General features: G+C 38.5%; 1 protein-coding gene and 1 pseudogene across 1 annotated transcript in view; one reads left to right on the top strand and one right to left on the bottom strand.

Annotated features, from left to right (window-relative positions):
- LOC149793244 (ubiquitin carboxyl-terminal hydrolase 8-like) overlaps positions 1–24,867 on the bottom strand; it is a 116,930-nt gene that overhangs the window by 32,539 nt on the left and 59,524 nt on the right. Inside the window, exons 12-16 of the mRNA XM_089967207.1 lie at positions 8,789–9,089; positions 6,841–6,990; positions 4,627–4,810; positions 3,095–3,161; positions 1,316–1,446 (exon numbers count right to left, since the gene is read on the bottom strand). Of these exons, the coding sequence (XP_089823333.1) occupies positions 1,316–1,446; positions 3,095–3,161; positions 4,627–4,810; positions 6,841–6,990; positions 8,789–9,089 (833 nt within the window). The remainder of the gene's footprint in view (positions 1–1,315; positions 1,447–3,094; positions 3,162–4,626; positions 4,811–6,840; positions 6,991–8,788; positions 9,090–24,867) is intronic.
- On the top strand, positions 12,949–16,488 carry LOC149793245 (uncharacterized; annotated as a pseudogene).

Raw genomic sequence — 24,867 nt, forward strand, 5'->3', positions numbered from 1 at the left:
GAAGAAGTGTTAGCATAACAGAAGGAGGTGGACATAATTATGCTCGTGACAAGCAAAAGACTTCTTTAATAGATGATTTCTTGTATCATTAGGTTCAGCAAGAGCAATGAAACCAATGAGCTTAATTCACTGTCTCTAGAAGAGTGTTTGTGCCAATGCCTCTTGTGTAATCTTTGGTGGTATTTGTGAAGATTGTAGACAGTGATGGGAAAATATACAAGAAGTTCATCCTGATTGAAACAATTTAAATTTCAGTTGATCGCTAAGCATGTCCTCCCTATCCGTAACTTAGTTTTGGGCCTCCAGGACTGAAACATCTCCATAGATGGAACCACAAAAGTTGGTGTTGATAGAATGTCATATTGCCACTGGCATAGGAATGAAGGAACTGGAGATATATATTGCTGACTTGGTTCTGTAAATGGTATGAAGTGATTTGGTGCTACTGATCAAGTTGATTATTAAGTAGGTACAGAAGCATTAAACTAAGCCTGGAGTGGTGTACACAAGCTGAATACACACTGCAGAATTCATGTACTATTGACCAGTGCAAGTAGTCTTAAAAGGGCATCTAACATCTATAATTAATACCAAAGTTGTAAATTTACAATAGTAAAAGTTTGCTTTGGATATAAATTAGCAAGAAATAGAGTGAAATATTGATGGAGCATATGTCTCTGAGATGAAAAATTCCTTCACTTGATTTATAGTTGAGTATAAGAAAATGATGACTTCAGTTTTGCAAGGTCTCCAAAGAAAGCATGTCACCTAGCATGAACAGAATTAGTAACTATGGTTCAGATGGGCTTTGGCACCAATCCATACGCCTAAGGAGAGATCACTCCCAGCCAAAGCTGCAACTTCATGGTAGCGGTTGCATTTCCAAGGAATTATGATTGGTTAATGTAGTTTAAGAAAAAAATAGATGACTTGTCTTTTTGAGCATTTCAAACCTCTGAAGATATGCATAAACAGAATTTTTTTTTATTTCTATCCTCTCATGCTTCTTAAAGTGGCTACAAAAACTGATTCACACAAGAAAACCTCATTTCGTTGTGACAGTTTGTTAATGGAGGCAATCTAATGTAAGAATAAGAGTTATCTCCCATGAGTGCAAAATTTACATCCGTATTGTTCTTTATTAAAAAAAGAAAATTGATGTCAAATCTGGAAAGAAAATCTTCTTAAGGTGCAGAAGTTGTATTCTAAGATGTGACACTTGGGAACAACATTACCTTAAACTGTAACAACAAAAGTTAATGATCCACCAACTTTGTTACGTGTATTCTGTAACAGGTAATTATTATGTACATACCTGTTAAAGTCATGTAGATAATCATCCGTAAGAAAGTATGTGATAAGTGGAGATGTGTTATTTAGGCACTGGATGGTGGAGTTCATATAGCATGTGTTTCCCAAGTTTTTCAGACCTGTCAGGCCACGACCCTAGAGAAACAGAAAAATTGCATGCAAAATATTACAATGATCTTACTTCGGGAATATGACACTGAATATTTTATTGATTAAAGTTTTGCAAGACTACATTTTTTTGGACACCCACAAGCTCAATATTGACAATTTCTGCTTTTTTCAAAATAATGTTATACTTATCCTCAGATATAAGTGAGATCCAATTTTAAAATTCATTCAGTAATGATGAGAAATAAACAACACAATGAATACATATAAATCTTACCTCTTGTGAATTCATAGTTTGTGTATAAGGCTGGAAGATTACATTTTTAAAGCTCAAGATAATTAACCAATTTTTGATAATTTCTGAATAACAAACACATGGATAAAATACATTCTGACAAAACTTCTTAGCACACATTTGGCTATCAAAATGTTCATTCAAACTATGGAAAAAGTGGGTCCCAATTTTCCCTACAATTTAAAAAATATGAAGCAAATTAGAAAAGAAACAGGAGTAGCAAATACCTATAACTGTATTGTGTATATTCAATAAATGTAAAGACATATTATCACAGACACACAGGTCATTGATTTAGTAATTTCTGCAATAAATCACTTTTCAAGCAATACATGTTTTGAATCAGTCATCACAGTCTACATAGAACACAATTTTGTACTATTTCCTTGTCTGCTAAAATAACAATGTCAACTGTTCAGGTCACATTTATTTTAGTTGATAAGGACATTTTTGCATAAGGCATTTTAGTCTGAATCAACAATGACCGATTGTAAGTATATCAGGCTAGAAAATTGAATATTCAATGCATCATCAAATATATCAATGACCTGTAATTACTCTCTTGTTATAAGCCTTCCATACTGGGTCTTTAAAAAATTCATCATTCTTGAGTAACCATTCCCCATAGGAAGTTATTTCAGACACTCGAGTCAAGACTTTTTCCTTCCTACATACTAGTTTGGAACAAAAATGCAGTATTTTTGCTGAAGATTTCATCTTTCATTCTTTATATTTATTATCAATGATAATGGATTATGCGCTCTCAATAAGTGCACAAGCTAATCAAAATCAGTAAGACATTTCTGTCAGCCAGTGAAACTGATCATTTCATGCTTTGTTGGCAATCAACCCAAGATATACTCAATTCAGTCAAAAATCAACCATAACAATTTTTTATCTAAAGTTTCTTGAGTCTATTTTATATACTCTATTGGTACCATAGAAGTAACATTGTTGCAGCTAAAGATGAAAAGCACAATCCCTTGCATAAAGGCTAGACCAGACTGAAATATGCGTATTACAAATAAAACATGAAATCAAGGTTTAGGACATGAAAACTAATATAACAGATGATCAATTTAGGGCTTCTGCATGCATTAATCATATACCATGTATTGAGATAGGTTTCAAAAAGTAAATATTTTCTCTTGAACATGAGTGTTTATTTTTTATTTTGTCTCTTATACATTTTTTTCCAGATGGGGCTTCAAAGCAGAACTTTATATAAAATTTCACAAATGTGTCAAATCTGCAACAACAAATATCATATATTTAAGACTAATTGTGGAAATTAAATTTGAATGGAATTAAAAAATAACAGACATATACTTTTTTTCTTCAACTGTTCATTGCACTTCAGTACCTAAAGACTGTACATACCACATTTCCATAGACTGGATTCAGATCTCTTCGCAGAAATGGTGGTACAATACGGACTGGTTCTTGTCTGAAATTAACCCAGTATGGAATTAAAGATATGCAAATGGTGATACTTTTCTTACGGATACAATTTAGCCCAAACTCTGAAAAGTTAAGTGGCTGTGAAAAATAACTTAACTGCCCAAATGTCATTGTCCCAGATTTAGGGATGTTTCACTGCTAATATAATACCTTAAAAGTTTTATTATTTCTTAGAATGAATGTAACAGAATAGGATGTACATGCTAGCATAGTAATTAGGTTTAATAATTAGACAGGGTCTAAGATCAATGATACTTGTTTGCTGTCCTTAACTGCAACTTCAGCGAACTATGATGCTTATGAATTTTTCAATAAAAATGCTATGCAAACAGGCATACGGATCCTAAAATACGCAATTTTACCAGTGAACTGAAATTGGATGGAAATGATATGCAAATGAAACAATAAAAGAAGGGGAAGAAAATGGAGAATTCATAATGCTGAACACAGAACAATGAATGCCAAACAAAAGAATGAAATGAAATATGAATATATTTCATGAACAGATTTTGAAAATCTATTTACACATACTAGAGGTTAAAACTTCCATTGCAGAATATACTTGTTAATCCAGGACCCGAGTCTTTACTATGGCATAGTTTTCACTACTAACAAGCCATCATATTTTTAAAATAACCACCACTGATGTAATGACATTATCATTGGTAACTGCATATAAACAAGTACTGTATCTAAATGAAACAAAAGAGGAAATAAGATCTGCTGAAAATGCTCAACTATATTTTTTACATCCATTCTACACGCACTTATATATTTAACATAAATTTAATGCTACCTTCTCAATTTTTTTCTATTTCATATTTGATTAAATAAAAATATACTTTTAACATTAAAAAGATCTCAAAGCAATAATTTTTTCTGTTTAATACTTTCAAAAATGGAAATCCTGACTTTGATAAACTACAAATGAAGGAAAATGATACAAACGAGTGAATGGCAGCTATAGAAATCAGAATACAATCTGAGACAAATAAATAAAATATGATGAGATACTAGCTGGATGGAATGCAAACAGAATAAAAAGGTACCCCAAAAATGGAGAAAAGCTGAAACAATAATGAAATACAAACAAAATGCAGATTTTGGTAAAATTAACGATATGAGGATCCATATAATTTTTTTATTTAGATCTTTTCTGAAGTTTGCCTTGTCCCCAACTTAAATTATTCACTTCTATTTATCCTAAAAAATGTGCTTTAAACTTTATATCAAATAGGTTGTAATGTAAATGACTATGAAAAAGAAAAGATTTACTACATAAATCATGGGATTCTGAAAAGTGGAAACTGTGGCAAGTAACTGTATATGGTAAAACTATAGGTATTCACTATATAATATGCATGTCATTTAGAAATGTAATCAAACTCTATTATATACTTAAGTAACTAATAAAAATTATTTAACTTAAGTAACTAACAAAAATTACATACCTGATTTCTGGTTTCTTGGAGCGATCCACGGAAGGAAGGGGAACCTTTTTCTCGATTACTTCTTCCTCCACCAACTTAGCAATGTTGGGGGAGGAACTAGATCTCTTGAGACCTCCCCCATATCGACTTAGGTCGGATGGCTCATCCTTCAGCCTAGTAGTGAATGTGTTAGAGCTGATCTGACCTACAATGTATATATCAAGTGTACAATCAGAAAAATACATCTACATCAAGTATATAATTAAAACCGCTATTATTCTGGTTATTTATATACAAGAACAAAGTTTACAAACAAGAGTAATGCATAATTTTAACATTTGCTTTCAGTGATGCAGTTGCCAGCAGTAAGCCATGTTAATGTTAAAATATTCCTAATAATGTAAATACCAAAATATAACTCAAGCTGAACTGCAAACAACATAAAATCTGATCTGCCACCGTATACTGTGCCAACAGATCAGGGTCTATGTTCTACTGATTGCTCCACAAATTGCACAGACTCGGATCTGCAGTGCATCCTGTGATGGCAAATCTGCAGTTTGCAGCTGGACTTGACTGTTAAGCAAGTATATATAGTAATCGTAACATAAACAATTTCACACGCATGCCCCTTAGAAACAAAATTTATAAGACCAGCAGAATAAATTCTAATGATCTTTGGCATACTACATATACTACATATAAACCGCTTATACTCACTTAGAAGTCAAGTTCTACTGAAAGCTGCATAAACTGATAATGTGCTAGCAGATCTGGGTCTATACAGTTTATTAGGAGTGATCAACAGAACAAACAAAACAGACCTTCCTCTGCCAGCATTATGCAATGGCAGATCAGTCTATTTTGATTTTTTTCAATAAACATTTTAAAATCCCATGTGTGTTGCCTTGATGCGAAATCATTTGACAAAAAATTGTCAATTTTTTTTTTTATGCATTACCTAGTTATTTTTCATCTATATAAAATAGAAAAATGTGTTAAGTGAGTTTGAGTGCATTTCCTAACATAGCCAAATTTGTCCTATTACAGGCATAAACACATGCTATTGTTGACTAACTTTCACCTAACACTGGCCTTCATAAAGGAAAATCCACCTAAGTCATGAACAAACTGTGTCCAAGGCAAATAAAATAGTCAAGTCAGAATTTTTTAATTTTACAATATGTCTTTTTCTATTTCATGATGAGCATTTCTTGTATCTGCACACACAAAGCAAATAATGCTCATTTCGCTGAAATGCTTTTAATTTAAACCCACTGTCATTATTATCTGTTTCATCAAACACTGTGTATTTCAATATGACACCAGTTAAAAATACAGGAATGCACAAAAACGTCTTCTTCTTTCCTAATGAAAATCCTAATGAAAATGACACAAAGTCATGAGCTTGCTTATATGTCAGAATTGACACATTTGGACATGAGCTATGTGGAGAGAGAGTTGGAAATGTTAAGTCAAATACACACAGCGAAGAAAAGGATTTTTAAGTGATTGATTCCAAACTTCTTGGCCGGTTACACATACCAATAGCAATTTTATCATCAGATTCTTAAAGTTTGCTAAAACAATTAGGTTTGAAAACACTGGAAGAAAACTAAGTAATCACAGAAATGAAACAGACAATTATATATATATATATATATATATATATATATATATATATATATATATATATATATATATATATCAACAAAGTTTATGAAACCTCGTGTTGACAATATCACGAGATAATAATGAACCATAAACTGTAGAATTAGCAACTTAAAAAACCCTTTCTAGGAACATATCAAGCACTTTACAAAAAATATACACTTATTTTTCAACCATAAGAGAAGCAGGAAGAAACAGTGCTATATTTTAAATACAAGAGTGGGTATGATTGTGGTCTCTTTGACACTAAGAACTTAGAGTATCTCAGCATGCATGAGATTTGAGTCGATAAAATTGTCTATACTGTGCAAGTCATCTGGATAATAAAACAGAAAGCATATTTTTTTGCTGTGGCAACTGTGACAATCCTTAAAATGGTCCCATTGAATTTCTCGTCGATTATATATATATATATATATATATATATATATATATATATATATATATATATATATATATATATATATACACATGTGAGTGTGTGTGTATTTTAAAAAAACATCTGCCATAAACTATGCTTTGATTTTTTCCAATAACTAATTTTTGAAGCTATGTTACTATTACCTTGTCCTGGCGTGACAAATGGTGGTTCCCACTGAGTCGTGCCTGAATTGTGATTGAGATAGAAGTATCTTCTTGTGTTTGGATCCAATCTTTTTTCCCAGCCAGGAGGAAGGTTTGGAGATGGTATTGTCTTTGATGTCGGTGTTTCTCCTGAAAATGTTCGGCAGTCATGAATAATTGTTAGTCATTGGCCTTTTTATTCTTCAAACTGAAAATTCATCAGCGACAGCCATAGCAAGCACATGAATTTATTTGTCAACTACAAAGAAAAGCTACTGAAAACACCAACTCAACATATACAAATTTAGCAAACACAAGGAGACTCACTCACATGGTTTGAAATCTGTCCCCCTCCCAATTGCATGCCAATTATTTTATCATGCTCAGCCATTAAAAACATATATCACCATGAAGATGTCATTCAGGTTTGTTCCTCATGTGTGATCTAAGTATTCTACTAATCATGTAATAAACACTTTTACAAGACGTGTCACTGTTGCTTCACATCTTGAGATATGTTACATTCAATTCTGACTGGTGGCTATTGTTTGTTGCAGTCCAGAGTAAAACAACAACCACTAATCGGAACTGTAGCTTGTTCACTTCATGCCACACCAGAAGTATGGCATCCAAACTCAATATATACTGTAAATGCAAAGCAACGAAACTTTGTATAAAAGTGGCTAGTAAATAAAATGTAAAGAACGTAAACTGAAAATGGTAAGCAATTTTGGATTATCTCCTTTTGTGCTGAGGTATGTAATCAGTGACTGAACATGGCAACAGGATCAAAGAAAAATTAGCATAGAATTGCCAATGGGGCAGATTCCAAATAGCATGAGTTACAGTCACCTTGTTAGTTGGTAAGGAAAGTGCTAGGGTTGGCAATGAGAAACGGATGGTCAGCCAACCAGAAGCATATTTTTGGGGTGGGTGGGTGGTATCCCAAGTCGTGCACCTAATCAAACAGAGCACAAAAAAATGGCCTAAAAGGTTAAGTAAAAGTCACTGACACCTGACAGGTAGTCTGTTTGGAAGTATTTATTTTATCTTGTCAAAGATGAGAATGGCATATAAATAGATGAAAAGGCTATTGGACTGTAATCTGTATCCTAGACATACAACCAGTATGCCAACCCATAAAATGGCACCATCTTACCACTAAGAAACCTTCTAAATATGAAAAGACCATTAAGTTGAGATGTGGTTCAGTAAGATATTGTATCATAGGCTGTATATTGTGAATCATATTGATACAATACAGAGATATTTCTACTAAGCATGCCTGGGTAATAGCTTTCATGGCTACTGATAAATTAATCTACTGATATGTTTGAATAAGCCATTCATATGCTGTACACACAAAGTGCACACATAGTACACACATAGTGCACACATGGTACACACATAGTGCACACATAGTACACACATAGTGCACACATAAATGCTCAAAGGTTATGTGATGAAGGAAACAGAACACGCCAGTGAAGGTTTACTGTTTATAAATAAACAGAAGCTTCTTACTCATTTTTTCTCATGTAACTTGGCACAGAAATTGTAGGAGTAATGTATATACAGCATTACACTGGATACTATATTTTAGAGAACTGCCTAAAACAGAGTCCATAGTGTATATAATCTCTTTCTAATCCTTTAATATTTGGTAGTTTATTAATCTTCCAAGCTGGGGCCCCGAGTGGCCGAGTGGTCTAAAGCGCTCTCTGTTACGGATCACTGCCATCTCACCTCTGTCTGCGTTGGTTTGAGTCTCGGATTCGGCTAATGTGGGTATGTGAGAAAGCTTGCCAGTAGCTTCTCGTGGGTCGGTGGTTCTTTCCGGGGTTATCCAGGTTCATCCTCCACCATTTTAAAACCCTACAACAACAACAACAACAAATCTTCCAAGCCAATGAGTTTCCATTAAATCTGAGACTGCCTTTATTGTTACCTTTCAACAGTTTGATTTTCTCCTCTGCCTGTCTTTGTGCCTTTTCTGCTTGGGCTTTTTCTGCTTTTTCCATTTCTTCTTTCTCCCTCTGTACTCTCTCTTTTTCCAGTCTTTCCTTCTCCAGCCTTTCATGCTCTAGCCTTTTCTTTTCCTCAATCTCCTTCTTTGCAGCTAATCTCTTCTGTTCTTCAAGGGCAGCTTGTTTTTCCTTTTCTATGAGAAGCTGTTTCTCTCTCTCCAGTAATCTTTGTTCCTCTAACAACCTCTCCTGCCTCTCTTTTTCCAATTGTTCTTGTTCCCTCTAAGCAAGAAATGGAAATATACTGTATTATACCATAATCTCATGATGAATGGATCTGCTCTTGCACAAAAAGTATGGAAGTCATTTTACATGAACACATTTAAATATTGTATGCTAATCAGGTTGAGTACAATGGTGAAATTTCCTATGCTTTATATTTAAACATACACAGTAATGCATAACGCATGATATTTAGACAGTGTCTTATGAACAATGGAGAGAAAACAAACACAGTGCACATCAATGCAGTTACGAGTTCAGTGTTCAACAATAAGTTAAGCTCTGTCAGTGAAAATCAATAAAGTGATCAAGGCCGTCAGTGTTAACCAGTACAGTGCATCAATAGGTACACAGAATGGTCAGGAAGATGTTTGCACCAACTATGAGTGCAGAATTCATTGTTTTAAACATCTTCCGACATGATTTTGGTATTCCACAAAAAAAGCTGAAAATGTGAAAGGGAGGTTTGGGGGTCCTCCCCCAACATTGTCTCGAGGGGCAGCACCCCCGATCTGAGGATCCAGTTATAAAAAGCTGTTCCTGGTGCAACTTATGATCATAACATATAACAAAATAAGCATCTGAAAAACTAACAAACTTACCAAACATTTTCAGCTTGAATAATTTCACAATATTTATTGTCACATGAATTTGTTCTCCAATACTATTGATGCTTTATTATTTCATGTGCATGTCAGTGTTCACAACATAATTAAGTCACAATAATTTCTCAATTTTTGCAGCAAATATATTACACTTCTCTCTTTTCATAACAAATCTGTAAAATAAACACCCAAGTACATCAACTATATACAAATAATCCCATACATTCACTTGTCTTTTTTTCCAATGAACACAAACTGTTGATATGCCAGTCGAGCTCTTTATCTGGCTTTGGCAAAGATTTCTTTAGCCTTTCTTTTTTGACTGACTTTTTTCGCTCAACGTGCAATTGTTTCTTTTCCTTCTCAATGAGAGCCTTTTTCCTTTCAAGCTGGTGCTTGTATTGGCAACATGCATTGCGCGTATTCTGACAGAGAGCTACATCTGTTCTCTCATGCAAGAAATCTTTCTTCTTAAAGTAATTAACTGCACTTTTTCCTGATGCCTTCTGAGCTTCAATTTTTCTGTATGCAGCTTCTTTTGTAGGTGCTGTTTCAAACAGTTCCAACCATGATTACCATAAAGCAGAGGTCACAAAATGCCAGTCCTCTAGCGTTCAGTTTTCTTATAAACTGACCAACTAAATTGTCACGGAATGGTGTAAATGTTGTTCATTAAATACATGTACTCTGGTTTCGTTTTTTTTCACTGTACAATGATACCCAAGGGTGATTATATACATGGTCTATTGTATTTCAAAATCGTGAGTACAATTCGTCCTATGCCACACGTGCAAGGTGCTTTCGATACGGCAAAACGAAAAGTCTAAACGTATAAATACTTTACTGTATGTAAAGGGTCTTTACAATACTAATGGTTTTGTCAGCAAGCAGCCTGCTTAAAGGATTCGCACAACTCCAGCTGTAGGGGTAGGTAATTTTTCGGTCTTAAGTGATAACTAGTGTATTACCATATTTACCTTTGCATGTTTGTTATATAGTTTTCTTTATACAGCATAATGTGTGCATTTTTTTTATTCTTGTTGCAACGTAGTACAGGATTTATATTGGTAATGTAAAGCTACATTTTTTTAAAAGAATTGTTTACTATAGCCTTATCGAGCAGGGTTAGGTTTACTATTGAACTTACCATTTTGTAATCGCCATAATAATATAATCTTTATAACTTACCATGTATGACATCCTTACATTATTATGTCTGTATCAAGTTTAGTACACTGTATCGGGTATATTTTCAGCTGTCTGAGGGTAGGAATATCCGGGGTGTCCGGTGTTGTCTGAGGGTAGGAATATCCGGGGTGTCCAGTGTTGTCTGAGGGTAGGAATACCCGGGGTGTCCGGTGTTGTCTGAGGGTAGGAATATCCGGGGTGTCCGGTGTTGTCTGAGGGTAGAAACATCCGGGGTGTCCGGTCTTGTCTGAGTGTAGAAACGTCCGTTTGTCCGGAGCGTTTAAAGTGCCGGAGTGTCTAATGTTTAGTGTCCGGAGTGTCTAATGTCAAGAGTGACTAAGGTGACCCAGCCGTAGAGCTGTCAAAGGACCAGTGTGTCCGGAGGGTCTAATATTTGGAGTGTCTGGAGGGTCTAATGTTCCGAGTGATCATAGTATTCCGAGGGTCTGGAGTTTGTAGCAGTTGTGAAATTGATTCGTAGGAGCTGTGGAGCGGATATGGTGCACGGGTAACGGAGTGTATCTCCATACATGTATTTTATTAGCTGTATGCTAATCTTGGGTTAATAAGACCCAGTGTATCATTCAGGACTGGAAAGATAGATGGCATATCCGTTCTTGTGTTTAGCAACATAATTTCGCTACCTGAGCGAATACATTTTTACTATGAGTAAAAAGCTTACATCGTTTACTATTTGAGTGAACTATATTCATCTTTCCATTATTGAATCATTTGTGAATTATTTATTTTGTGTTTTTTTTGTGTTACTGGACTAATTTATTCATATTTTATTTCCATCTTTGAATCTGTATGTTTTATGTTAAATAAATCCAATATTTGGATTATAAATACGCACACATCTTCATAATCTACTGCTCATATAAATCACCACATTAAACCATATATATCTGTGTCATCAAAACGTGTTCTGTTGTCAATCCGAAATATCCCACTCGGTTATCTTGTTACAAATGGTGTCAGAAGTGGGATCATTTCGGATATAACAGAGCACTGAAATTGTTTTATTATATTTGTATGCTTTTTGTGTGTTTCAGATGCGCTTGACAAAGCACCGAGGTTAGGTAGATACCTAATATTACTTTATTTTTTGTATTTATTTAATAATTGTATTGCATTTCGAGAAAGAAAATACGGTTTGTGGTAATTACGTGTTTTGTTTAAAACTGCACTTTAAGATTGGTCACCACCAAACTTTTGAAATGTCTTCTATGAAAGAACTGGTAGAACTGGGGAAACAGTTTGGTTATGAGGGGGAGTCCCTTAGAAATTTTGTTCATGAAGAACAAGCCCGGGAGAGGGACCAAAGATTAAAGGATAGGGAATTAGAAAAGGAAATAGAAAGGAAAAAAAGGGAAACCAAGAAGGTAATGATAGAATTAGAGAAGGGTAAGATTGAACTAGAGAAACAGGCTGAGAGGGAAAGGATAGAATGGGAAAGGGAAGCAGAGAGGGAGAAGTTAGAAAGGGAAAAACTGGTAAGGTTAGAAACTTTGGAGATGGAAGATAGAAATCGTCAGAGGGAATATCTAAGAAATTCTGAGCTATTGCAAGCTAAAAAGGAGGGGGAACATGATGTTAAACTGAGAGGTCCAAAATTGCCCCCATTTGAAGACGATAAAGATAATATGGATAGTTATCTAAATAGGTTTGAGAGGTATGCTACGGTACAAAATTGGAAGAAAGACGATTGGCCGCTCCATCTTAGCGCGTTATTGAAAGGTAAAGCGTTAGACGTGTATTCGCGTTTATTCACGGCCGATTCGCTCAATTACCTCGTGCTGAAAGAGGCACTTCTCAAGAAATATGAACTAACCGAGCAAGGGTTTCGCAAGAAGTTTAAGTATAGCAAACCCGAGAGAGGCGAAACATTCACCCAGTTCATCAGTAGGACTTGCAATTACTTGCAGCGATGGGTGGAATGTGGTAAAGTCGTCAAGACATTTGAGGGTCTTATCGATTTCTTGCTTCATGACCAATTGTTAACAACTTGTGGCAAGGAGTTATATTTATTCTTGAAGGAAAGGTCCTTCACAAATATACATGAAATGGCCACACAGGCGGATCTGTTCGTTGAAGCACGGGGAGGTTCACAGAATGTCATCACGCGAGATGTCAAAGGTGGGAATCAGGTCAAAGACGGAAAACCCTGGGAACCTGATAAATCTGGTAGGAGTAACCAGAGGAAGTGGAGTGACACGCAATGTTTCATTTGCAAGGAAGTGGGTCATATCTCCCACTATTGTCCTAAGCGGAAGGGACCAGTCCAGAAAGTCGCGGTAGCCATTAGAGGCAGAAGATCGGTAAATGGAAAACTCAATGTTTCCCAGCAAGCTAAGCGGGAAGCGGTGCGTGAACCAGTGGTGCATTCAGAGACCAGGCGCGATGTGATCCAATCAATCGGCACGTGTATTTTTCCAGAGGCACAGGTGCCAACCGCAAACGGCACTGTCAACGGACAAGAAGTCACCGTTCTACAAGACATGGGATGCACTAATGTAGTTGTGAAACGGAGCCTAGTCCGCGATGATCAATTGCTTGGGTTTAAATCACCTTGCATGTTGCTTGACCAGACAATTGACCACGTTCCAGTTGCAAGGATAATGATAGATACACCTTTTTTGACCGGGACTGTGGAAGCTTTATGCATAGACAACCCGATCTATGAACTTACGATTGGCAATGTACCGGGTTCTAGACTCCCAACCATAGCAGATTTCAGATTCACTATCATCCAAGCAGTGCAAACTAGGGCTCAGGTAAAGGAGGAAAATAAACCTTTGCGTAAGTTAAAAGTACCGGAAGCCATTACTAATATATCCCGCGAAGAATTTCAAAATGAGCAAAAACGTGACGCGTCTTTACGTGCAACCTCTGAGAAAGCATTAATGGGTACCGTGAGAAAATGTAAGAACGGGGATTCCTCTAAATTCCTTACTCAAAAGGGTTTAATGTACCAGGAATACTCTACATCAGATAGGAAGTTCTTGTAACTAGTGGTTCCCCAGAAATTCAGGTCACATGTACTAAAGGTCGCGCACGAGTCGAGTATGGCAGGTCATTTAGGCGTAAAGAAAACAACAGATAGGGTATTAAGAGAATTCTATTGGCCTGGCGCCAATAGCGACGTAGCACGGTTTTGTCGCTCGTGCGACGTTTGCCAGAAGATGATCTCTAAGGGCAGGGTAACTAGAGTACCGTTAGGTCAGATGCCCTTGATAGATACTCCGTTCAAAAGAGTAGCCATCGACATTGTAGGACCAATATTTCCACATACAGATCGGAAAAACCGATACATCTTGACACTGGTAGATTACGCTACCAGATATCCTGAAGCCATAGCTTTGCCATCAATTGAAACCGAATGTGTAGCCGAAGCGCTCGTAGACATGTTCAGCAGGGTTGGAGTACCCGAAGAGGTTCTTACGGATTGTGGAGCGCAATTCACCTCAAATCTCATGGCAGAAATTAGTAGGTTGTTGTCCCTTAAACAGTTACGCACAACACCTTACCATCCTATGTGCAATGGATTGGTTGAGAAATTCAATGGGACATTGAAGCAAATGTTGCGGAGGATGTGTGCGGAAAGACTGAAGGATTGGGATAGATATCTGAACGCCCTTCTGTTCGCATATCGTGAGGTTCCTCAGGAAAGCTTGGGTTTCTCCCCGTTTGAACTATTGTACGGTAGGACAGTTCGTGGTCCTATGCACATACTTCGCGAACTGTGGTCAGACGAGGTCGCGGACGAAGAAGTTAAGACCACATACCATTACGTGGTTGATTTGGGCGAAAGATTAGAAAGTACTTGTCGAATGGTGCAAGACAAACTCGCGAAATCTAGTCGAAGGTATGCCAAGTACTACAACCGAGGAACTCGGAGTAAAAAGTTTGATGTAGGCGATCAAGTGTTGGTACTTCTCCCAACGAATAACAACAAGCTGCTAGTCCAATGGAAAGGGCCATATGAAGTCAGACAGGTGAAAGGCAAAATGGATTATATCATTGATGTGGAGGGGAAGTCCAAGACATTTCATGCCAATATGCTTAAACTCTATGTAGCGAGACCTGTACAAACGATTGATAAAGGGATTTTGAATGTAGTATGCGTAGCAATGATAGAGGATAGGTCTGGTGACGAAGCGGAATTCGTCTCCAGCACTGAAATGCCCCTTGAATACCCCATGGACGTTGGTAAAGAAAGTATTGACCAGATAAATGTATGCCCTGATTTATCGGAGGGTCAACATACACAGATTATGGAGGTTTTGTCCAAATACTCAGATGTGTTCACGGGTCTAATTCGACATGAGATCAAATTGAATACCACTGAGCCTATCAGGATTAAAGGATATCCGATACCCTTTAATGCACAGGAGACAATCAGCGAAGAAGTGATGAAAATGTTAGACCAGGGAGTGATCGAACCTTCAAATTCCCCATACTCGTCCACTGTGGTGTTAGTCAGAAAGAAAGACGGGACCAACCGGTTTTGCATCGACTTTCAGCAATTAAACAAGATCACCATATCTGACGCAGAACCAATGCCAGATATGGAAAGTGTATTTTCAAAATTGGCAGGTCATAAATACATTTCCAAATTAGATCTAAGTAAGGGATATTAACAGATACCCATCGCTGATAATGCCCGCGAGTTAACGGCATTCGCGACTCCCAGAGGACTTTTTCAATTTAAAGTTATGCCTTTAGGTTTAGTCAATGCTGGTGCGTCGTGTGTTCTTCTCATGCGCAAACTGTTAAACGGAATGGAAAACGTCGACAGCTTTGTAGCTGACATCTTTGTTTACACGCATACATAGGATGAACATGTTAAGGTAATATGGGATCTGTTTGATAGACTTCACATTGCAAATCTTTCGGTTAGGCCTACTAAATGTAGCATAGGGTATTCCAGTCTGGAATGTTTGGGACATCTGGTAAGTGGACTAGGCCGGTTGCAACCTCATCCAGATAAAATAGGAGCAATCAGGGATGCCCCTAGACCAGAGACAAAAAAACAAGTAAGATCTTTCCTAGGTCTAATCGGGTTTTACAGGAAATTCGTCCCCAACTTTTCGGCTATTGCCAGCCCATTAACGGATTTGACTAGGAAGGGGCAACCGAATAAAGTTGCATGGGGTGTATGCCAGGAGAAAGCATTTAACGCTCTAAAACACAAACTGGTAAGTGCACCAATTTTAAAGTTGCCGGAAATAGATAAACCTTTTGTACTGAGGACTGATGCGTCTGATACGGGTCTTGGGGCTGTTTTGCTACAGGAGCAAGGGGGGATGAAATTGCCCATTGCTTTTGCAAGTAGGAAATTGCTCCCTAGAGAGAAAAAGTACTCCGTGATTGAAAACGAGTGCTTAGGTTTAGTATGGGGAATAGGAAAATTCCATACGTATCTTTTTGGGAGGGAGTTTACCTTGCAAACGGACCATCAGCCGCTTTTATACTTGAATAAAGTGAAGGTCACCAATGCGAGATTGATGCATTGGGCGCTGTCTTTGCAACCATACAGTTTCTGGATCGAGGCAATTCGAGGGTCAGAAAATGTGGGAGCTGATTTTTTAAGTAGGGTGTAATTAGCAGATCATTTTGTTCGGTCTGAAAATTGGAAGCTTTAATAATGATTCATTGTTCACATTCCGTGATTGTTCTAAAAGTGATACCACTTTTTTTTAGGGGGGAGGTATTGTCACAGAATGGTGTAAATGTTGTTCATTAAATACATGTACTCTGGTTTCGTTTTTTTCGCTGTACAATGATACCCAAGGGTGATTATATATATGGTCTATTGTATTTCGAAATCGTGAGTACGATTCGTCCTATGCCACACGTGCAAGGTGCTTTCGATACGGCAAAACGAAAAGTCTAAACGTATAAATACTTTACTGTATGTAAAGGGTCTTTACAATGCTAATGGTTTTGTCAGCAAGCGGCCTGCTTAAAGGATTCGCACAACTCCAGCTGTAGGGGTAGGTAATTTTTCGGTCTTAAGTGATAACTAGTGTATTACCATATTTACCTTGCATGTTTGTTATATTGTTTTCTTTATACAGCATAATGCGTGCATTTTTTTTATTCTTGTTGCAACGTAGTACAGGATTTATATTGGTAATGTAAAGCTTCATTTATTTTTAAAGAATTGTTTACTACAGACTTATCGAACCTGTCATTTTGTAATCGCCATAATAATATAATCTTTATAACTTACCATGTATGACATCCTTACGTTATTATGTCTGTATCAAGTTTAGTACACTGTATCGGGTATATTTTCTGCTGTCTGAGGGTAGGAATATCCGGGGTGTCCGGTGTTGTCTGAGGGTAGGAATATCCGGGGTGTCCGGTGTTGTCTGAGGGTAGGAATATCCAGGGTGTCCGGTGTTGTCTGAGGGTAGAAACATCCGGGGTGTCCAGTGTTGTCTGAGTGTAGAAACGTCCGTTTGTCCGGAGCGTTTAAAGTAGCAGCAGAGGGGGCGAATCCGACATTTTGTCCAATCGTCATTTGGCTTAATTATTACTTTCTGCACTCAACGATCTAGTGTCGTCAGCGCCTGGTAAAAAAAAAACGACGTCGTCGTCGAGGGGATCGTCCGGACGTCATTTGGTTTAATTAATACCTTCTGCGCGCCGATCCCAGCGTCGTCAGCGTCCGGTAAGCACATCGACGACCGCGTCGATGTCATCGCCCCCTCTGCTGCTAAGTAGTTATTTACAATGAAAATTATTTACAACTAACCGAATATTTGGTCAAGTCCGATACGATATCGTGTCCGAGGATCATGTAAATTTATCGTTACGAATCCATGTGGGGTCGACTGAGCATGACTAAAAAAGTTTCGAAAAACATTAAAGTCCATGTCACCGCCGCACCATGTCTGCCAAATATTTTGTAGCGTGTGTGTATCAACGCCGTTGAACACAGCAAGAATATTACAGTTGTCTCTAATTACTTTTGGAATCTGAGTGTATCGTTGAGTGACATATATCACGTCAGTGTTTTTATGCCTGCCTCTGGAAAATATCCTAGCTGGGTTTTTTTGATTGTCTAACATAACATCATCGTACACGACTAGATTGTTAACGTCGCCATCAATATCATCAATACCCGGTGCATCATTGATATCCGTAATAAACTCAATAACATTTTTTTTAGCGATCGCTGATGCATTCTCGTTGAAATCTTTCAACACCTCGTAGCATCGTTGATCATCTACGCTAGGGGCGATTAAATACAACTTATCCCACTTCATCCATCTCATTATTAAATTGAGTAACAATTGCGTCTTGCCGGATCCAGATGGTCCGATGATAATCATCCGGATCGAGTTTGGTAACGCTGCAACATGCTTAACTGGTTCTCTTGTTTTAGTCGCCGAAAAATCAATTATATTCATATCTCTATACATAAATTATGGATCTATATTGTGTGAAGTGTAGAGTGCGTACTGGCACAAATGATATGACAACCGCTACAACAAGAAATAACAGATCGGCGCTTACTGGTAAGTGTGTACAATGCGGTACAAAGAAATTTAGATTTATTTCTATTAGACCCGGAGATGTTTTAAAAAAAAGCGAGGAGGTGACATCGCAGCCAAATTGGCAAAACTCCCCGGAACACCGTGGGCAAAGTATCCAGGAGAAAAGCACCTCCCAGGATATAACTACTGTGGCCCCGGAACACGATTAGATATTAGACTCGATGATCAAAATCAGCCCAAACCCGGTGAGTATCCAATAAACGCTATCGATAAGGCGTGTCATGCTCATGATGTTGCTTACAAAAGTAGCGATCTGCAACAGCGTCATATCGCGGATGTAAAATTAATTCACGCATTAAATGCTATTCCTGATCAATCCGTCAAAGAAAAATTAGCCTCATGGTTGGTAAAATCGGCTATGAAAGGTAAATTAATGATTGGAAGCGGAGCTTCTGGCGCTGGTAATTGAAAACGATAGCGTTTATAATAACAACATGGATTCCATCTATTATTCTCCGAGAGGATACTGGAAGGGGAAGGCCGCAATTGGTAAGCTTGCAAGCGCTGCAAAGGTAACAAAGACCACTGCGGCTAATTGGTTATCCAAACAGGCTATATGGCAAATCTATCTACCACCGCCTAAACAAATCAACTTCTCGCGCTTTGATGTCAGCGTACCTAATGAAGTTCATCAGGCTGATATACTATTTCTGCCGCATGACAACGGTTACAAATACGCGCTAACCGTAGTTGATGTTGCGAGTCGATACAAACAAGCGGAGCCGTTAAAAACAAAGTCGGCAACTGAAGTAGCCGCTGCGTTTGAAAGAATTTATCGAAGAGGCCCTCTGCGCTGGCCAAATCTATTACAAGTTGATCCCGGTAGTGAATTTCGCGGCGCTGTTTTATCAACGCTGAAACATCATAGCGTCGCGATACGACGAGGTCATACTGCGCTACATCGTGATCAGGCAATTGTTGAACGATTCAATCGGACTCTTGCTGAACGGTTATTTGGATATCAATACGCGAAGGAATTCATCCAAGAAAAACGATCTCGTGAATGGGTTAAAAGGTTGCCAGGTGTAATTGCAGCGTTAAATAACGAGATTACCCGAGCAATCAACATGAAGCCCAGCGACGCGATTAAATACGAGTATATACCCGGAAAATCAAAAATAAATAGCGTTTCCAAGCCGATTCTCGGCGATGTCACTGTTAGATATCTGTATGAACCAGGAGAGCTTGAAGGCGGTAAAAAAAGGGCTACTGATCCTATTTGGAGTGTTACCACACATAACATATCAACGATAACACGATCAACTGGTAGATCACCGATCTATAGACTGGATTCAACTGCTCCTCAGCGCGGATTTACACGCGAGCAACTACAAGTGATACCTAACGATACTCAATTGCCACCACGTGGTCTTAACTAGCGCCGTTGCGTCTATTGCACTCAAGACAGGTCAACCTCACATTGTTTTTGACATGACCGAGACTGTTATCGATCCTATCCACGGTAAATTGGCGAGTGTCTTTATCCGAATAACGCCAACTCATTATACAATTGCAACTCGCGCAGTGATTATTCTGTTGTTGTCGTAGCGAGATTATTAATTCGGCATCAATATCAAAACGCCGCTGTTTTTTTTTATCCTGTTGGCGGTAACCCGAGAGTTTTCTATCAATGACGCTTGCATCGATGGTGACTTTGTCGCCGGCTTCGTCAGTGACTCCGTCACCGGCTCCGTCAATAACAATTCTTCGAAGCTGATTTATCCTTCGTACTCTGGACACTGCAAGATAGACTAGATTCGACCATTCGATGCGATTATCAACTATCCAAACAATTGTGTCCGTGATGGTTAGTCCCTGCGAGGAATGTATTGTTGTTGCGTATCCTAGCGTCCACGGGGATTTATCAGCACGTAGCGCGTCCTCGACGACACCGATATCAACGAGCACGATATCATTCAGCACGAGAATTTGTTTTTCTGTCCGGCCTGGAATTTCAACTTCAATGTTCTGCCGCCGTGTGTCCGCGGGTCTATAACATAATGGCACTGGACGCATTGGAAACTTTTCCTTATGCAACGTAAACAACTTCCGCTGAAGTGTGTCTCTGACTATCTTTCTACTCGCTACAATCAAATCGTTTGGTCTCCATGTTTCCCAGAATTCATTCAACGGCGTTTCCGGAATTACCTCGCGGATTATTTCACACTGAACTCTATCCGGCTGTAATCTGATTAGTTTTTTAACCTCGCGCAGTTGTTCATCAAGTGCTCGGTAATCAGTATCGGTTTCTTCATAATAGTCCACAAAACCCCTTAACCAATCATGTGGACCCTCGCCGACAAATGGTGGTGGTTGGCCATGATCTCCACACATGATTACCGCTGTATTCGCGCGCAGCAACCACTCAAGAAACATTTGTAAAGTATCTAACGAAACAGTACATATCTCATCCCAGATGATAATGTCGGGAATAAATTTTTCACCCATTCGATCAGGAGTCCACTCACCGCCGCTGTATCGAAAAAAGCTGTGATAAGTAACGGCGTCAACATTTCGTTGTTTTATCTCTCGCGCTAGTCTATGGGTCGGTGTAAGCACGATTATACTTGCCCGCGTTCGAAATAATTCAATTGCCCGAGTCGTCTTTCCTGACCCGCCACAGCCGCTTAAATAAACCGTCTTGTGTCTACAAATTGGATCAGAACACGATGGTGCATTAGACCATTCTGACAATTTATCACCGCGTAAGTAGTTGTTCTCAACGGTGACATCTGCTGACGGGGAATAATCGCGTCGTATTTCATTTTTAATTCTCCATGTACCCCAACTCTCGTCCGGACTAGTAAACTCGGCTACGTTTCCCTTATACGCTACGTCAACATAAAATGAATCAACGGCTACTCTAACCGCGGTATCGGGGAATCTATTTATCATCGAGAATAAATTGATAGCGGCATAACCCAGCATAGACGCCCTCAAATGTGGATACGCCGGGCTGTCTCCATCGCTGTAGGTAACAACTGTACCCAACCTCGTTCCATTGGACAAGAAAGCTGTTTTGCAGTTCACGTATCTATTTTTTGCCACTGCGTCCTTGATTACGAAATCATATTCTGCGTCATCTATAATCAGCCGTGAGCAATATCGTTTGTAGTCGTGGTTTTTTCCACCTTGTGTGAACTTACCAATTATTCTTCTACCGAGATCTTTTGCCTCGCGGTTTCGTTGGTTAAATATCCTCCTGGACCATTCGATGATATATTCCTCGTCGGCATCAATGTTTTTTCTGGACTCGTCAATTATGCTATCTAGACGCTCCGGTTCTGGTAACCAGACTTCAGTCTGTGCCCGGTATGATATAATCGCGTCACTGACAATCAACGAAACTAGCATGCTACAATCAATCATATACCGTAGCAGCGCTATTGGCAGCCACTTCTTTTCAGCCATGTGTCTACCGATCCAAATATAGCAACAGCGATGGAGTCCTGCCGCGAATTCAAATGATACTATGCGAGCGAATCCGGTTAAATCAAAATCAGGCAGTGGTCCATTAATAGCAACACGAGTCATTTCATGACTGGGGTGTCCAAATCGTCTAAAGTACTCAGCGGCGGATCCATACCCGAGAAAACTCGCTGGATAACAGGCAACCATATCAACCGAGATCATAGCGTCGCGGTTGTATTCAGTGTTCCATAGTCCACCGTGATAGTATTCCAAACAACTGGATTGTACATCCGGCAGAAATTCCCTGCGCGTTGGTCTCCACGCATTTTTCCTTGCTGCAACACGAGCTACAACCGATGGAATTGTAAAACAATTTGTTAGCAGTTGTTCATCATGCTCCTCAAATTCCATGGCGGTTTTTTTCATCCTGTTGTGAAATGCTTCAGTGCGATATAATTCGCCGTTTGGTCTTACAAACTGATCAAAGGTATCCGCATCGTTTTCAGCGCTGCGAAGTAACCACACTGATACAGGGTCGTTTTTACACAAGTAGGCAATAGCATCAAATAGTTTCCTCTCCGCGAGAAAACCGTCCTTGGAGAATTGTTCTCCCAGGAATTCTTCGGGTATATACCTTACTGTTCTATCCCGTGGAAACACTGTGATCGCGGGCGTCCATGCGTGTTCGTTATGATCAATAATTTTGATTGGGGCCCCATTTGATTTGTACTTTGATTCGTATAATACTTCACCGGTTATTGTTGTAACGGTTATTGGAAATCTCAACGACGTTTCTAATCTCGCTATGTCGCTGATGGTTGCTCCACGCTCTTTTACGGTTAGTTCCCACTGGTTGATTTTGCTACGTCGTAAATCAGTCAATTTGTTTCCTCGACATGCATTTGTAAAATGCTCTATTATTCGTTCTGCTACACAATTTATCCCAGTTGACTGTTTCATCGGTTTCAGTTTTCCGATATCAGGTTTCTTATTTAACGGGTATATTCCATAAACAACTGCTGTTTCAGGATACGCTCGTTCATAGTATGGTCTGTCAATTCCGGTTAACAACCCCGGCTTGGAGTCGCGGCTGACAGTGACTGTTTTCTTGTCGCTGAGAACTGGTTCAAATTTATCACGCATGATCCAATCGCCTGATTCCACCCGGACAATGAATTTTACTCTGAAGAAATACCTTTTACCGTCAAGTTGTGATATTATCATTGCTGCGCGGTTGTCGTTCATGGTAGCATCAACAACACCATCAATTCGAAATGTTGACCAACTATGAGATGCACCATCACGCTTGAATTCATTGATACAATCGCGTATTTTACTCAACAGGGTTTTATCGTTTATTAACGCTTTTGGTGTGTCCTTGAGGACTCTATCGAGATTGAACTTAATATTTTTCCAGGGCTTAATTACTGCTAATCTCTCAAACTCATCCATATAATTAAAACAAGTATTTAAATAAAAGAATATAGTATAATGAATAAATGCAAATGGTTGATGATTGGGTCGACAACCCCGTGCAATAAATCATGCAGAGGTGAATTCTGCGGGTATCATTTACAAAGCGTTCGTAATGGTTCTCTTGGCCCCCTCCCGTGCTTGGTTTGTCACGTCGGTGTAAGAGGAAAATCGCAGTTGTGTATCAATTGTGGCGGAAAGCGATACAGGGAACTAAAACGCTATTACGATAAACGAATAAAAAACGCCGTCATCGACCCCACCGCCGACAAAATCATCAAAACTCCTCAAGACTACATTGAAAGGTTTATAATTAAACCAAATAATGAATTAGACAAGTAGTATTATTATACAAATGGACCAAGAGTTCAGACCTCACCCTGTGTTTGTTAATTACGAGGCATCTCGCGACGGCGTTGTTAGAAATTGTAGACTGAAGAAGCCGGTTGGATGGAAAAATAATCAGGGATATTTGATGTTTGGTGCCGGAAAAAAGAAGTATTTTGTTCATAGGGCGGTATTTGAAGCATTTAACGGATTAATCGAGAATGGGTTTGTTATTGATCATATTAATAATAATAAGACTGATAATTCTCTTACAAACTTGCAAGCTATCTCGCAAAGTCAAAATACCAAAAAAGGGGAAACTGGTAAATACTCAAAGAAAGCAAAACCCGTAAAGTCATTTGATACAACAACTCACGAGGAAAAAATATTTCAGTCGATGAATGAGGCAGGAAAATATTTTGACATTTGTATCGCCTCAATACGAAGAGTAGCAGAACGAGTATATCAAACAGCGATCTCAAAAAAGACGAGTCACAGAATTCGATTTTCATATATAACATCAAAGGGAGATAACTCGTTTTGTGATAGCGTCGCATGACAAGAGTTACGTCCCTTGAAGTCCAATTAATGTTGCGATTAATTAATCATTTTACGATGAAAACTAATGAAATACACGCTGTTATCTAACAGCTGTATTCTTTTTTTTAATGTTTTATTTGAGTATTTGGTTTCATTTAAATGCCGTGAAACACCATTAATAAGTATTTAAGGGTTTAACGATTCAAGGGAATTCAAATTAACACACACCTTGTGACTGACGCCGCTGTATTAGTCACTTTATATATAAGTTGACTCGTTATAAGCCTGGGGCTTTCGAAAGCCAATTCAACTAATCAAAACTAACCCACGCTCTTGACCCGGGCGTGTGGTTGTCTTTTGTTCACAATCATGCAACCGGGTTAATTTAATTGGGTTGCTTTTGATTGGTTGAATTGGCCGTAGAGTTCCGCCCCGCCGTTTTATGTTTGTGCTGTCTTGTGTCGTCCCATCATCCATCAATCATTTCATTGTAAATATATTCATCCTTAATTAAGTATATGTATATGCCTGCAATCTGCCACAACACTCGAGTGGAGATCTACGGCATTGTACTGTCCATGTATGCCTGCAATCTGCCACAACACTCGAGTGGAGATCTACGGCATTGTACTGTCCATACAAAAAACGGGGTCAAAAATGACC

The sequence above is a fragment of the Sinohyriopsis cumingii genome, chromosome 8, assembly GCF_028554795.1.
Source record: "Sinohyriopsis cumingii isolate HCF-2022 chromosome 8, ASM2855479v2, whole genome shotgun sequence".
Taxonomy (NCBI): domain Eukaryota; kingdom Metazoa; phylum Mollusca; class Bivalvia; order Unionida; family Unionidae; genus Sinohyriopsis; species Sinohyriopsis cumingii.